At 67.3% G+C, this 16152-nt stretch overlaps 1 protein-coding gene across 14 annotated transcripts in view; it reads left to right on the top strand.

Moving 5' to 3' along the window:
• The window catches only part of KCNT1 (potassium sodium-activated channel subfamily T member 1), a 72189-nt gene extending 57254 nt beyond the window's left edge, over positions 1–14935 (top strand). For 9 of the 14 annotated variants that reach the window (XM_082469337.1, XM_082469347.1, XM_082469339.1 and 6 more), the window contains 13 exons: positions 1002–1107; positions 2636–2808; positions 3192–3263; positions 3368–3502; positions 3686–3797; positions 7342–7443; positions 7843–7926; positions 8014–8139; positions 8472–8492; positions 9263–9590; positions 10965–11027; positions 13663–13747; positions 13860–14935. In XM_082469337.1, the coding sequence (XP_082325463.1) occupies positions 1002–1107; positions 2636–2808; positions 3192–3263; positions 3368–3502; positions 3686–3797; positions 7342–7443; positions 7843–7926; positions 8014–8139; positions 8472–8492; positions 9263–9590; positions 10965–11027; positions 13663–13747; positions 13860–13980 (1528 nt within the window). In that variant the 3' untranslated portion in view covers positions 13981–14935. The other 5 variants (XM_082469348.1, XM_082469343.1, XM_082469344.1 and 2 more) reach the window with 4 other exon arrangements.
• The last annotated feature ends 1217 nt before the right edge of the window (positions 14936–16152 follow it).

Genomic DNA, 16152 nt, shown 5'->3' with positions numbered 1-16152 from the left:
GGGTCTGCACCATGCTCTGAACAAGGCTTCCAAACAGCTTCCCCGGAGACCTTGTTTGGCAAGTGGAATCTTCTGGGGACCCAGCTCGTGGACAGGAAGGCCAGGCGGTGCCCGCCCTCACCCCTCGTCCTCCCCTATCACGCCCTGGGTGGCCAGGCCTCAGTGCCACGGCCCGCTTGGCAGGGTGGCCGCCCTCTGAGCATGGTCTGCAGAGGTCAGCGACAGGGGAGCCCTGGGTGAGGTGCCGTCCGGGCCTGGAGGCCACTGGCCCATCCTGAACCATCATGCTGCCCTGGGTTTGGGCCCAGGTCTTCCTCTGAGATTACGAGACAGAAGAGACCCCAGTGTGTCCCCAGGTCTTGGCCACTTGGCCTCGTCCGGGACAGACAGGCGGCGCCTGACGCCAGGGCCACGGCCAGCTGCCGGCCTGCACGGCCGATGCTTCCCAGCTGGGCTGTCACTGCGGCCGCTCTCTGCTCCTGCCTTTGCCCCGTGGTGGAGTAAACGTGCTTTAAAAACAGGCTGCCAGGGACCGGCTCTGAGATCGAGGGGCCCGGCAGGGCTCCTGCACACCTGGGGCAGGTGGCGGGCTGGCCTCGGACGCCACGTCCCTTAAGCCAACCGGAGGTGGAGCAGGAGGCCAGCCCCTCTCCAGGCGGCCTGGGGGGACAACCACGGCAGGGCGACCACCCCATGTGTGTGCGCGGGACAGCAGGGGGAGTACAGCCTGTGGGGCTACCAGCCTGGCCCAGGGGAGCCAGTGGAGTGGGGACCACGGGCCAGCGTCTGCCCCAGAGTTGGGGTGCTGGGGGCTCCAGGGGGTGATGGGCCATCAGAGCCCCTTAAGGTTCTTTCGTGGCCTGTGTAAGCTCGTGTGTGTGTGTGCGCGCGCGTGTTGCATGCAATCTCACCCGGCCCAGTCAGGTCTGCGGGCGTCTGGCACCCCCGTGTGGCAGCCTACGGCCCGAGGGCCGAGCTAAGGCTCCTGCCTGTCCCCCCAGGTACGTGAAGGGCTACCCCCCCAACTCGCCCTACATTGGCAGCTCCCCTACCCTGTGCCACCTCCTGCCCGTGAAAGCCCCCTTCTGCTGCCTGCGGCTGGACAAGGTAGGTCACGGCAAAGTTGGCGAAGTGGCAAGGACGCGCCGAGGATGTCCTGGACCCTGTCTGCCCTCCCCGACGTCTGTGTCTGTCGTAGGGGCGTGTTCTCCCCCTCCTGTATCCACGTGCGCTTGCTGAAGCGAGGGTGCCCCTCTCGTAACCACCGTCCACTCACCACAACCGGCCCGGCCCGCAGCCCACACTCCACTCGCCCTGGTTGTCCCAGGGGCCCTCGCTGCCCTTCCCGGCCAGAGCCACAGCTTGTCTCCCTCCATCTGGACGCTCCCTGCCCCCACCCCTCCCCAGGGTCTCTGGGCCTCCGTGTTTTGGGCTTGGTGGAGCGTCCCTGGCGGGGGGCGGTGGGGGGGGTGACTCGGCCCATGCGCTGGGGGCGGGACCCCCCAGAGGTGCCACGTCCTCCTGGAGGCCTCCCCGTGATGCTGCCTTAGAGCGCGTGGTACGGGTGCCTCGCCCACCCAGTCTCTCTGCTGGAGGAGCTACTGTTCTGCCTTTGCAGTTAGGACGTCATTTGTGGGGAGACGCGTGGGGACCAGGTACATACGCCGGTCTCGACCGAGCTCCCCCGACGCGCTTCCGCCACGGCCGACGGTTTGCTGATTCCACTTCCTTCTGTGTCTATGTCAGCTTTTCACTGGGAGAAAGTGCTTCCCCTTTCTTAGCCATTTGTGTACATCAGCGTGGCCTCACTTTTTCACTCAGAGGGTAAACCAGTTGGTCATTACCGCCACATCGGCATTCCACATGGATCACGCTGTTTTGACACACGGACTTTTGCTGGTGGGCCCTCAGGCTGGCCTCCTGGTCCTTCCAACGTGTCCCCTCATCTTTGAACACATCCATGCCTTTGAACCCACGGTGCCCCCCCCCGCACCTTGTTCCTGCCTTGCTCCAGTCCTGGAACCAACTGTTCCTCCAAGAAACCTGATTCCTTTTAGTGGAAACCACGTTTAGAAATAAGGTCTGGGCACCTAGCGTGCTCACCGCTGCTTTGTGTCTGAGCCTCTCCACGCAGAGAGCTAGAAAGTGTGTGTACACACAAGCACACACGACCAAATGTGTACACACGTGCATGCATGACCGAATGTATATGCACACGACCAAATGTGTACACACATGCACACACGACAGAACGTGTGCACACATGACCAAATTTGTACGTGCACAACCAAATGTGTGCACACATGCACATATGGCAGTGTGTACACACATGACCAAATGTGTGCACATGTGCACGCATGACAGTGTGTAGGCATACGACCAAATATGTGCACACACACAATTCATCTGTCCGTATCTGCATCTGCTAAGACCATGTGCTCGCACAGATACCTCCCTTCCCTCCCGGACGTGACCTCTCCGGCACTGGCCCCAGCTCACACTCGCTCTGTGCGGCGGGCTGGTGGCCTGTAGCCCCGTGAGGCCAGGTGGCTGGCCGAGGCGCCATTTGGCCGAGGACTCCACCACAGCACCCTCTCTCCCTCCCTGGTGGTGGATTCTGGCGTCTCCCCCGCAGGGCTGCAAGCACAACAGCTATGAAGACGCCAAGGCCTACGGCTTCAAGAATAAGCTGATCATCGTGTCGGCGGAGACGGCGGGCAACGGGCTGTACAACTTCATCGTGCCGCTCCGGGCCTACTACCGGCCCCGCAGAGAGCTCAACCCCATCGTGCTGCTGCTGGACAACAAGTGAGGGGCAGAGGGCTCCCCAGACCTTCGGGAGGGAGGGGAGCAGCCCCCGGCCCTCGGCAGTGCTCCATCATCCTCCCGCAGGGCTTCTCCTGGCCCTACTGGGTCCCCACGACCGTGAGCCCCCAGGGGCCAACCTCCAGCACTGCTGTCCCCAGAGGCCTGGCAGCCCAGAGGCCGGGGTCCAGCCTCAGCTGTCCTGACCCCTGGGGCCTCAGTTTCCCCGCGGGTACATAAAGAGCAGCCCCATGGGCCTCTGAAGCCCCCGCTGGTCCCACGCGCTGTGGTCCTGGGGCCCCTGCTCGCCTGGGTCAGGGCTGGGCTGGCTGTGGGGGCTGGCGGCAGAGCAGCGTGGGCGCCTCCAGGACCTGCTGTGCCCACAGGCCTGACCACCACTTCCTGGAGGCCATCTGCTGCTTCCCCATGGTCTACTACATGGAGGGCTCCGTGGACAAGTAAGGCGCCGCTCCGCGGGAGGAGCCCTGCCCACGCCCCTCCTCCCCGGGTGGCCAGGGCGGAGCGGGAGGGACAGGACACACCCAAGGGCGCCTCCCCGCAGCCTGGACAGCCTGCTGCAGTGCGGCATCATCTACGCCGACAACCTGGTGGTGGTGGACAAGGAGAGCACCATGAGCGCCGAGGAGGACTACATGGCCGACGCGAAGACCATCGTCAGCGTGCAGACCATGTTCCGGTGAGGCGCGCGGCCGCCCGGAGCCCCCGCCCGCGCCCGTGACCGCGGCCGCCCGGAGCCCCCGCCCGCGCCCGTGACCGCGGCCGCCCGGAGCCCCCGCCCGCGCCCGTGACCGCGGCCGCCCGGAGCCCCCGCCCGCGCCCGTGACCGGGGCCCGCCCCCCGCCCCCCGCCCCCTGCCCAGGCTCTTCCCCAGCCTCAGCATCACCACGGAGCTCACCCACCCGTCCAACATGCGGTTCATGCAGTTCCGTGCCAAGGACAGCTATTCGCTGGCTCTTTCCAGGCTGGAGAAGGTAAGCAGCCCCGCCCGACCTGCCGAGCTGAGTGCTGCGGCGCCTGCGCCACAGCCTGGAGGGAGTGGGCGACTGGGGCCACGGGAGGCCGGGGTGCCTGCCCTCCTCCGGCCAGGGGGCTCAGAGACCTGGGCTCAGCCCCAGCGTGAGGCTCTTGAGTGTGTAGCCCGGAGACCTCAGGGTCATCGGCCAGGAGCGGACGTCGTCCCCCTAAGGCAGGGCCTGGCCCGGCCTTGTGTGGGGCAGAGGTTGCCCATCACGCCAGAAATTACCAGCCCAGGTGACACCGGCCCCGACACCGCGCCCAAACCTGAACCGTGCCCGTTCTGTCAACTGCCCGGCAGGGACGTGTTCGTCCCGGTACAGACGGGGCGGGGGGTAAGGGGGCGCAACTTGCCTCAGGTCGCACAGCAGTGCGGTGGGACGGCTGAAGTCAGCTGTCTGCTTCTCGGGCTCCAGGAAGGGCATCAGCTGGGCTCAGGTGTGGAGCCCAGGGACACGGGCGGCGCGGGCCTGGCGGTGCCGCCCTGGCACGTCTGTGGGCCCCAGCCCCCTGCCCGGGTCAGTGCAGCACTACCCACCACCCAAGGGGCAGGGCCGTGCTCAGGCTGCCTTGGGTGAAACCAGGAGGCAGGTGGGCTGCCACGGAGGAGACCCTGGGCGCTGTGGTCGGAAGCAGTGACCATTCCCCGTGAGCCTGGGCTGAGGTCCTTGTCAGGGGACGGCTTGCACTCGCGTGGCTACCCTGTGCCACACCGGGGAGGACCCCCGAATGGCTGCTCACCCAGGCCTGGCCTGGCCACCGCCAGCAGACAGAGGGACGGCATGGGAGCTCTGAACCCGGACAGACGACAGAAGTGAGTTCCCCCAGGAGGCCCGTGGTGGCCCTGGAGCTCCTTGGATGGCAGCTGGGGGCCTCAGTCAGCGGCCCGGGAGCTCGGGCTGTCCTGCTCTCGGAGGAGGCTTGGCCTGCACCCCACGCGACGGCCCACTGGCCCCCCCTCAACGCCCCCTTGCAGTGACCCGTGAGCTGAGCCTCCCTCCACTCAAGGCTGGGGCCGTGGGCTTTGGAAGTCGGCCTCAGCAGCCCCAGCCGGACCGTATCCAGGCGCTCGGGCCAGTCTGATCCAAGCACGGGCAGGGATGACCGGCACAGAATTGGGGTCAAGGCTGACATCCTGGTGCTGGTCCTCACTTTCCGCCTTCCCTCGAGCAAACCCAATTCCCCACAGGCCTTGCACCCTGACCTGTTCCGGAGGTGGGCGTGAAGTAGGTCCGTCAGCAAACACGCAGCAAACGTCCTCCCACACCCCTTTCCTTGCACGGCAGACGTCGCAAATCCCCCTCCCACCCCCTCCCTCTGTGGCAGGCACCGCCACTCGATCCGCCTTCCCCTGCGGTGTCGCCTCCAGGGGCGGGGCCGGGCAGCCCCTCCCCACCTCGCGGGGTCACGGTGGGGAGCCCAGTCCTGGGGTTTGTGATCTGGAGAGAAGTCAGGAAGTGAGCACGTGGGGCCGTGGGCGGCTGCAGCCCTGGGCGCTTGCTGGCTGAGGTCCACGTGGGGCAGGGCCGAGGATGGGGCGGCGGGGGGGCGGGCAGAGCCACGTGATGCCACCCAGTCTCGGGAGATGGAGCTGGCGCGCCCACCCCGCGCAGAGAGGATTCCGCGGAGGATGGGGAGGGAAGATGGGATCGCGCTGTGCATACAACCTGCATAAGACAAGTCCTGTTTAATGAGTAGAAACTGAAGGAACACTGGAAGTATTTCCGGCATTCAGGTCAACGTGCTTCCAAGAGGTCGCACTGGCACTGGGGGCTGATTCAGGCGCAGAGGGTGGCGTCCGTGTCTCCCTGGAGGTTGTTCTCAGGAAGATCTCCCAGAGTCGGGGCTCCCCACCGCATCCCAGGACGCAGGCTCCCAGTGGCATCATCGTTCTAACAGTCTCCGCGCCTGTGATGGTGACCTCGGCCAGGGGCCCGTTCAGACCGGCTCCTCCTCGGCAGGGCCCCGGATGCCCGTCCACTCCTGCGCCTGCTTCCCTCCGGCCGCGTGGTTCTCAGGAGGGCTCGTCCTCGTGTGTTCCCATGTTTCGCTGTCGCCTGCAACCTTGGAGCTCGGGCTAAAGCCTCTGGACCCTCCGCGGCCGCTACAGAGTGGACAGCGTGAAACCAGGGCCCTCGTTCAGAAAGCAGGAAAGTCCTGTGAAGCCACTAAAACGTCAAGCCTCTTCCTTCCTCCTCCATCTCCTGACCCGTCCTCGTTCTTTTCTTCTCAAACCATTCATTGTTCTGAGTGAAGGGAAACTGACAACTTTAATGACTTCGGGAATCTCTCCGTTTGTCCTCATAACGTGCGACCTGGGCTGTGAATGCCGCCGTGGGAAGACACAGCCTGGAGTCACCACGCCACACGGCTCTGGTTCTGCGGCTCTTATGTGATAACGCACTGTTTCCCTCCTGGATGCCCGCGTGCCGTCCAGTGCGCCCTTGGGCTCCGTGCTGGTGGGGAGGGACAGAGGCGAGGCCTCCTGCCCGGGCGTCTGTCTGTCCCGCCGTGCAACTTTGCAGCAAGGAGCCTGCTGAGGCAAGGAGCAGCCCCAGTGAGAAGGGCCACGAGAGGGCTCTTGTGGTCTACGCGGCCCACCTTCTGTCTGTCTGAAGCGTGTCTGGTCCAGCAGGAAGGACAGTCTCTCGGGCTCAGAGCCACCTCTCAGCCATAGGCTGACCTGGTGCGGCAGGGACAACGCCCCCAGAAGCCCCCGCCCTAGCCCCGGAACCAGCACAGGGTGGGGAACACGATTCCATGAAGCATCCTGAGATGGAGGGCGCCCTGTTCACCCAGGGGCCACACGCCATCACCAGGGGCCTCGCGAGAGGGAGGCCGGAGGTCAGCGTGGAGGGGGAGGAAGGGCCAGAGGCTGGGAGGCCGGGGACGTGGTCAGCCTCTGGAAACGGGGAGGAGGGAGGAAAGGGTCGTCCTCTGGGGCCGCCGGCCGGAGCATGGCACTGTGATGCCTGATTCCAGCCCCTGAAATCCGTTCGGACTTGCAACGTCCAGAATCAACAGAGTAAACGGGTGTGGTTTTGAGCTTCGGGGTTTGTGGTCGTCTGTTCCGCAGCCACGGGAGACACACACAGCGGGTCTAAGGGACCCGCGTGGAGCCTCGCGACGCCACGCATGCAGCAGAGGCACACACGTCTGCTCACGCGCACGCCCTGCCGTCCCCTCCATCTCGCTCACGGACTCGTGCTCCGGGGTGAAATTACCGCAAGGGTTAGGGTTCCGCGATGGCAACGGCAGGGCATTAAACCAAGCACAGGCCCCCGTTTCTTCCCAGCAGAGCCCCGAATCCTTACCCCCGCCTCTGGCCCCCAGTGTGTCTGGGGGGACGCGTAGCTGGCTGCTCGGCCGTCTGCTGTGTGTGTTCACACACTCGCCCTGCACACGCGTGCACACACCCCACGCACGCAGAGGCCCCTGGGCTGCCTGCCCCGCGCGGCCGCGGCCGTGGGCAGCAGCCAGCCTGAGCCCCTTGTCCTGCAGAGGGAGCGGGAGAACGGCTCCAACCTGGCCTTCATGTTCCGCCTGCCCTTCGCCGCCGGCCGCGTCTTCAGCATCAGCATGTTGGACACGCTGCTGTATCAGGTGAGCAGGGGCGGGGGCCGGTGCCCGGCATCCGGTCCCAGTTCTGAGCCACGTGCCCCTCTCTGAGCACTCACCCCTGGGTGCCCAGGAGGCCGGCCAGGACTGGGAGGCTCTGGGCCCCATCCCTGCGGGGGAGCAGCAGGGGTTCACCCGTGTCCCCTGTCCTTTCCTCCCAGGAGAGCGCTGCCCTGGGGTCGGGTCCCGGCAGCCTCTGGGTTTCTGATCCCCTTTGACCTAGTGCACTCGGCCTAGTGAGCGACCACGGCCAGGAAAGGCCGCCCAGCTCTGTCTGCTGGGCGCACCGCATGGGAGGCTGTGGGTGCCCGGCGGGCGTGTCCAGGGGATGTGGAGGCAGATCTGCCCGCACCGCCCGGCCTCACTGCGGCCCCTCCTCTCCAGTCCTTCGTGAAGGACTACATGATCCCCATCACCAGGCTGCTCCTGGGGCTGGACACCACGCCGGGCTCGGGCTACCTCTGTGCCGTAAGTGCCTGGGCCAGGCGGGCGGGGCGGGCAGGGTGGGCGGGCCCTGCTGGGGAGGCCGGCCCAGCCCAGGCTCCCTTGTTCCAGATGAAGGTCACAGAGGACGACCTGTGGATCCGCACCTACGGCCGCCTCTTCCAGAAGCTGTGCTCCTCCAGCGCCGAGATCCCCATCGGCATCTACAGGACCGAGTGCCACGTCTTCTCCTCGGAGGTGCGGGGAAGGGGAGGAGCAGGGCTCCCCGAGGCGGCCCCGTTTCTCTGGGACTCGGGCCACCCCGTTTCTAGTTTGGGGATCTGGGCCTTTGCTGTCAGGCCCTTTTGGGGTCAGGCCCTCATACCTCCGTATGTGGGCATCCCCTGGGTGGCTGTGACCCCCCCCGTGGGGGAGGGGAGGCTCGAGAGCACTGTGGGGCCCCTGTGCCGCCCGCTGGAACCGCAGAGGGTGGCCTGCCCACGGGTCCCGAGTCCACGAGGGCTCAGGCAGCCTTGGGGGTCAGGGCAGGAGCCCCACAGGTACCCAGGCTGCCCTGGTTTCCTTTGCAGCCTCACAACCTCAGGGCCCAGGTGAGTGGTCCCTTCAGGCCCACAGGGGTGCACTTAACACGCACGAGTCCCGCCTGGCAGGGGCGCAGGGCCCTGGGCTCTGGGTGACAGGTCAGGGAGCAAGGCCCCAGGATGCGCCAGCCAAGGTGCAGCTCAGAGAGGGCTCCTGGCATCACCCCAGCCCCCATACAGACGGGGAAACTGAGGCCCAGGATGGGAAGCCCAGGCTCCCCCAGCCCCCATGACATCTGCTTTTCGTGCCACGGCTCCTGTCCTGGCGGGTACCCCTTCCTCCCTGCTGTCCATCCCAATCTCCACACCCCCAGAGGCCCACACCCCGACTGAGCCACGCAAGGCCCTGGCACTTCCCAGCCCACCATGCGCCCCACCCCCGCTCTCTCCTGCCCCCCAAGATGAGGAAACCGAGTAGCACAAAGGAGGTGCCCCCGCCCCCATGGCAAAGTCAGGACATGCAAGGCCCGGAGAGGTTGAGGGAGGTGCCCCCTCTCACCAGCAAATCAGAGACAGACCTAGAGCCAGCAGCTTGGACGGCTGAGTGGTTTGGGGCTCTGGCCCGGCACCTCCTCCCCAGCTGCAGAGGCTGAGGTGCCCCCAGGGGCTGTGACTACCCTCCTCCCTGTCACCCCAGCTGCTCCGTGGGTCACCCCATCCTCTGCCCGGCACCCCTCCCGACCCGTCCCATCCCCTCCCCCATCCCCGTCCCCTATCCCCCACCCGCAGTCCCCGGGTCCCCCTCCTCTCCTGGGCCCTCACCCCTCCTCCCCGGCCAGTCCCAGGTCTCGGTGAGCATGGGGGACCGCGAGGACGCCCGGGAGGCGAAGGGGCCCTGGGGCTCACGGGCAGGCCCGGGCGGCAGCGGCGGCGCCCACAGCCGGCACGCGGTGGGCGGCGACTCGGCGGAGCCCCCGCTCCTGCGGCGCAAGAGCCTGCCGTGGGCACGGAGGCTGAGCCGCAAGAGCGCCGGGCACACGGGGAAGGCGGCGGCCGAGTGGATCAGCCAGCAGCGGCTCAGCCTGTACCAGCGATCCGAGCGGCAGGAGCTCTCCGAGCTGGTCAAGAACCGCATGAAGCACCTGGGGCTGCCCACCACCGGCTACGGTAAGGCCGGCAGGGCCGTCTGTCCATCCGCCTTCCTGGCTGCGCTCTGCCCGCCGGGCACCCGCCCCGCGGCCCGTCGGAGCTCCCCGTGTGGAGCTTCCCCATGAGGAAGGGCTCACCCCTCCGCTCTGGGGCCTCAGTTTCCCCATCTGTAAAATAAAGGCCCAGGCTGGCTGAGCCCAGCAGGCAGCTCTCCTGCAGGAGGCAGCTTGGGGTGGGGAGGGCTGGGTCGGGCTCCCCGAAAGCCAAGGGCACAGGCCTCGGTCGGGGACAGACTGGCCACCTGCAGCTGGTCCTGCTGGGGTCAGAAACACAGGGGCCCGCTGCGTACCGTGAGAACAAGAACAGGGTGTGGCAGGGAGACCCCAGAGCCCCCGGCCACCCCTCCCCTTGCCCTCCCAGCAGCTGGAGCTCGGGGTTACGGGGGCAGATCTGGGGGCCGCCGGTCGAATGGCCAAGCACCAAAACACTCTTCCCAGGCCACGGGGGCCCCACCGTTGCTCCTGGCGCACGGCCACCCCATCCCTGCGACTTCAGGGAGACACCGCCAGGGCATTTGTCTTCATCGGCAGATTTTCTCCGTAGCTTGTTTTGCGGAGAAGTTTGTGACATGACCGTGAACAGGCCGGGGGTACCCTGGCTGGGCCAGAGGAGAGAAGCCCGTCCCCTCCCCTCACTCCAGAGTTGCTGCCTCCGTTGATGGGGCCGAAAGGGGCCCAAGCCCCCCACCGCCACCCGGCCTGGTGAAGGCTCTGGCCTCCACTGGGTTCCGTCTCGGGGACTCTGCCCACTTCCCAGGCCTGGCTCTGTCCCCGGGCGCCCACCTCCTGGGTCAGGGGCCCCTGAGTCCCCTCCAAGTGGGATGAGGCAGCTCGGGCTTCACCCAGGAGCTGCCCAAGGGTCACCTGGCCCTGGCCGTCTGCTGGGTCCGAGGTGGACGGCCGCCCAAGAGAGCTGCCCAGCCCCTCCGGCCACACCCCAGCCGCACGATTTACCTTTGTCCCCTCTCGGTGTCCCTTCCCTGGGAGGGTGCTGTCACTCCCCCTTCCGGGTGGCACACTGACCGCCGAGGCTCCGAGTGGGGTGTCCCGTGTTCTCGGCCCCTTGTTGCGCACTGGCAGGGACTCCAGCCCGGCTGAGCCCCAGAGCGGGCGCCCCTGGGTGGGCACTCGGCGCTCCCCTGGGCCTCCTCGCCCCCCGCCCCCCCACCAGAGCCTGGCAGATGAGGGGCCGACTTCTGTTCAGGGACAGACGGGCCTCCCGCCTTGCAGCCGCCCCCTGCCCCCCTCCCCGCTGTGCGGCCACCTCCTCTGCGCTGCTTGCTGACCTGTCTCTCTCTGTTTCTGTCTGTCCCTCTTCCTGTGTGTTCCGTAGAGGATGTAGCAAATTTAACAGCCAGTGATGTCATGAATCGGGTAAACCTGGGATATTTGCAAGGTAATTCTGCTCCGGTGGCCGGAGTCTGGCAGAGGGGCAGGCCAACCCTTCGCCGACGGTCCACCTGGTGGCCGCCCGCCCCGGCCAGGCAGGCAGACAGGACAAGACACGAGAGAGGGTCCCTGCAGGCAGGGGCCCACGAGCTCCCAGGCCGCCCCACCGCAGGAACCTTAACCTTCCTCCTTCATTTGCTGACTTCGGTACTGACCCTAGTACCCCAGTCCTTCTGCCCCGTCTGTTGTCTGAGATAAGCCCAGCCCTGAGCACGCAGGTGGCCGTCGGCCTGCAGCCAGCCCCTGGGAGCCCACCCAGCTCTCGGGAAGCACCCAGATGGAGGGTCCCAGGCCAGGGTGCCCGTGCCCCTGCGTGGTGGAGCACGGTGAGGCCTGGGCTGGCGCCTGAGGCCCTGGGGTCTGCTGCGCCCTGAGCCTTTGGAGGGCCACCCAAGCCCGGTGGACGGTTGACCTCCACGCCCCCGCTGGGGCTTCGAGAGGGGGTTCCCTCTCCAGTTGAGGCAAAGCCCGTTTGTACCCCACTCTCATCCGGAGGCTCAGGTGCTGCGTGGGCCCCCTGTGTCTTCCAAGAAGACACCCCACGGCCCCCAGACGTGTCCCCAGACGTGCCCCCGGACGTGTCCCCAGACGTGTCCCCAGGCGTGCCCCCGGACGTGCCCCCAGACGTGTCCCCAGACCCCAGCAGAGGTCAGAGCAGAGTCCAGGCCCCAGGCCTCACTGCCGAGGCCCCTTCGCTCCCTGGGGGTTCCTCACGATCCCGGGAAGCTCAGAGCCCGCACGCCCCGGCCCCCTGGGGTTAGGGGTGACCCCAGTGCACGGAGGAGAGTGAGGCTGTGGTCAGGGTGGGGCTCCAGAGGAGCGCGTGGACGCCCAGGGCCGGGCCGGGCGTCTGGTCTGCGGGCTGAGGGAGGTGGGCCCGCACAGAGGCTTGCGGTGCCAGGTAGGGGGTGCGAGGGGGATCGCAGCAGCACTGCCCTTGGTCACCGGCCAGGAGTGCCATCGCCAGCCCCCGGCCGCACCCCGGGCCCTCACCAGAGCACAGCAGGCACGGCGAGGCCGCCCCGTCCCAGGGAAGTCGGGGTCTGGGCCTCGCGACCGAGCACACCCAGCCCCGGGCGCCACAGCCGGGCCCCCGTAAGCACGGAGCTGGGCCTGCCGCGGGCCGGGAACGCCCGTGATCCGTGCCCCCCGGGGGGAAGCAGGGTCCAGGCCGGAGGGGAGGGCCCAGCGAGGCAGGCGCGGCTCCGCCTCTCCCCGGCCGCACAGAGGGGCCCGGCCCGGCACCGGCCTCTCCGTTTCCTTGTTCTGACCGTGCGCCTGTCCCCGTGGAGCCGCCCTGGCTGTGGTCAGGGGTGTGGGGTCCCTGAGAGCCTTCGGGAGCCTCCCCGCTCCCACCTGCGCCACTCGCTGCCCCCACCGCCCGGCTCCGTGCTGCCCACCCTGGAGGCACGCAGCCTCTAGCGTGAGCCAACTTGGCTCGTGACCCCACGCGGGGGGCGGGCGAGGGGGTCAGGCTGTCCACTTCCCGGGCGTGGACGCGAGGTTGGCACCAGCTGATGCCCGTCAGGGTCTGTGCATGCCCGTCAGCTCCCGGGTCCCAGCCTGTGCCCCGACCTGTCCCCAGGAAGCACGCCGCGCTCCGCCTGCCGCCGTGCGGGTCCCAAATGCACCGCCAGATGCGGCCCTGAACTCATCAGTTCAGAGGAGCGAGCTGTAGCCCCCCTCCCACCCGGCTAGTCAGCGGGCAGCTGCCCCAGCTTCGCAGAGAATCCCGCCCCTCAGTGGACCGAACGGGAGGGACAGTGCCGAGAGAAGGGAACGGGAGGGGCTGGGGGCAGAGGCCACCCAGGGCCTGGTCCCCCTGGAGGGCCGTCCCCTTGATGCCCAGTCCTGGGTCAGGAGGCGCCTTTAGGCATCACCAGATGGGTAAACTGAGGCCGCCAGCCGTTCGTTTCCTGCCAGTGAGCTTGGGGTCACTGCCAGACAGTGGCCAGCCCTGTCCCTGTATCTGGCCGGAGAGGCACCTGTGAGGTGAGCAGGGTTCCTCCAGAATCCACAGCCACCCCGTGAGCGGGACACCAGGCTGTCTCTATGACGGGCAGCTCGGACCCCAAGTGTGCCCAAGGGCCCCTCTGGAAGACTGAGCTGGGCGGACCCTGGGCTGGTGCCCCGGGAGCAGGTCTTGGGAAAGAGAGGCCAAGTCCAAAGTGGAGGGTGGAGGAGTGGGTCAGGGGCGGCCTGTATGGGGCGGGGATGCAGGGCGCTGGGGGGCGGGGGAGGGAGTGAGTCTGAGGGCTGCACTAGGTGTGAGTGCGGGTGTGTGCACACGTGTCGGTGTGCACAGGTGTGCTCCGTGTTCAGGGTCAGCGCATCCTAAGATGCTGATGACTCAGCGCCCGCTGCCCTCGTGGCCGCCCCCATGCCCGTGCGCGCGGGGGCCGAGGCCAGCGTTGGTCAGGGAGGACCGGCCCCGCTGGGCTCGCCAGGACGAGGGCTCAGGCAGGACGGCTGAAGGGCCGGGAGGGTTCTGCAGCTGGAGCAGAGCCGCCAGCTCCTCGGGGCCCCCCAGAGCGGAGGTGGGGGGTGCTGAGAGGTGACCGCACTGGGCCCTGTCTCCGCAGACGAGATGAACGACCACCAGAACACCCTGTCCTATGTGCTCATCAACCCCCCACCGGACACGCGGCTGGAGCCCAACGACATCGTGTGAGTACCGGGTTCCCGGGCAAGTGCAGACACCTGCCCATCTGACGCGTGGGCGTCCAGCCCAGCCTCCCAGGCGCAGGGCGACATCAGGGACCTCCCGCCCTCCCCGCAGGTATCTCATCCGCTCCGACCCCCTGGCCCACGTGGCCAGCAGCTCCCGGAGCCGGAAGAGCAGCTGCGGCAACAAGCTGGCTTCCTGCAGCCCCGAGACGCGGGACGAGACGCAGTTCTGAGCACCGTGTGGAGCCCTCCGGGCTGACCTCGTCCTGCCAGGGTCCGTGAGCCGCGTGATGCATGAGCGCAGGGCCCCGACACCCGCCTGCCGCCCAGCCCAGAGCTGCTCCCGGAACTGGACCCGGTGAGGGCCGAGGCTGCCCCGGGCACTGCCAGACGCTGGTGGGAAGCCTTTTTAACCTATTTTTACAAATCTGTACAATTCCTGGCCCTTTGCACAAACGCACCGCAACTCGTGACCGGGTCTGGCCGCAGTGCAGCGACAGGAGCCGGGCTGGACCGCAGAGGCCCGGGCGGGGGGCTCGCACCGGAGCAGGAGAGCACACTGCAGCCCCTGAACTGCCCGTTTCCACGGCCACGGCTGGTATTGACTCCTGGGCCTTGCCCACCGCTCTCAGCCAAGCCACGGGGCCGTGGGCCACCCTTGTCTGCCCTGTGGGTCCCCTGTGGTCTCACTTGTGAGGGTCTGGCCCAGAGTCGGGCCGCTGAGGCAGGCAAGCGAAGGGAGCCTTTTCCAGAAGGAAATGGAAAGCAAGAGGGTCTGCAGCGCAGCCGAGCCCCTGGCAGGGGCGGGGCAGGGCGGGCTCTGGAGAGGTGGCGGCAGCCTGGGCTCGTTAGGAGGGAGGCGGGGCTGCTGTGAGACCCCACAGCGGCCCTGCGAGTCACCGGGGCTCCCGCGGCCCTTGACTTTGTGGAAGAGAATCAGATGACGGCCTTTTCCTCTGTTTTTACGCTGAACTTTCGCAGCTGCGCCATCTGACCTCCTTTTAACACCAGACCTGAAGCACAATTCAGCCGCTGGGCTACTGGCCCAGGCCTCGGCGAGGGAGATTTCTCCTTATGAGGGAGGGACTCGGGGCACCACCGCGGTTCCTGTGTGACTGTTTCTGACAGGTTTTGCACGCTCAGTGCTGGGAACTTCTATTAAATGGATGCATCCTGCAGACAAGAGGATTGCTCGTGAGGCCTCCCCTCCGTGGCTTCAAGCTCTGGGCCTGGGTCTGCCCCGGCCACCCAGTTTCAAGGGTTAGAAACACTTGCTCTGGTCCCCAGCCCACCGGACCCCACAGGGAAGCCCCTACCCCAAGGAGATGCTGCTGGCCCGAGCCTTCTCCAAAAGCAGGAAGCAACTCAGGTGGCGGCGGGGACGGGGTCCCGGAGCACTCCCTGGCGAGCTGCCCGGCCCTGGAGCCCGGCCGTGCCCAGGAGGGGTGTGTGCCCCTCGCCAGCACGAGGCAGCCGGGTCTGTCTTGGGGCGGGGCTCCGCTCCCACAGAGCACTCCCAGGGGCTGGCGGAGGAGGAGCCACCGCAGCCCCCCGGGGGGGGGGGACCACACAGCTGCTGGAGGGGCCGGCCCTGAGGGAGGGACACGCGTGCGGCTCCTCTCCCCCACGCTGGCCGCCCGGGACGCTCCCTCCCGCCCAGAGAGCGAGCGTCTAAGTGCCCAGGGGATGGTGCAGGCTGTGGGCGGTCAGGAAGGGCACTGACCGGGCTTGGGAGACCCCAGGGCCCTTGACGGAGCGACAGGCCGCCAACGTGGGGTAGGGTGGCCTCTGGGGCCAGGGCCCGTCCCAGCGGGGTCAGTGGCTCCCGGGGTCCTGCCAGCGAGCGTCCTCTCCTGCACCCACCGCCTCTCCTGGCACCCATGCTCCAACTCCCCGAGGGGAGGGGACCCTGCTTGGCCGCTGGACCGGGGGCTCCAACCAGGTGGGGCTGCAGCCCCTGGAACCCCCCACGGGGAAGATGGCATCCGACACGGAGCCTCGGGAGTTGCCTGACTTGAGTGTGGGGTGCACAGCACAGGCGGTGAGAAGTGGGGTTCATCTCCAGACCGGGATGCACACTCACACCCACCGCCAAGTGCAGACAGAGGGCCCCGCGGAGGCTGGAGACCTGCATCCAGGCGCCCTGACCGGGCGAGTGGAGAACGTTTCTCAATGTTTTGCCAAGGTTTTCAAACATAACACAATCAGAGAAAAACCTCTGGGTTTTCTATTCCCATAGAAAGCTGGTCAAAACAGTAACGCCAGCAGCGTGCTGGCCATTCCGGCTGGTCAGGGGCGCAGGACCTGGGAACACCGGCTTAAGGTGCCCGCTCGCCCCACCCCGGAACCGAGCGTTCACAGGCAGACGGGCAGCAGGTGCGAGTGGGCACCCGGCTCGGGGCAGC

The sequence above is a fragment of the Balaenoptera physalus genome (genome assembly GCF_965194825.1).
Source record: "Balaenoptera physalus genome assembly, chromosome: 7".
NCBI classification, from domain to species: Eukaryota; Metazoa; Chordata; class Mammalia; order Artiodactyla; family Balaenopteridae; genus Balaenoptera; species Balaenoptera physalus.
Note: the sequence above shows the minus strand (reverse complement) of the source record. Positions and strands in the feature narration are given on the sequence as shown.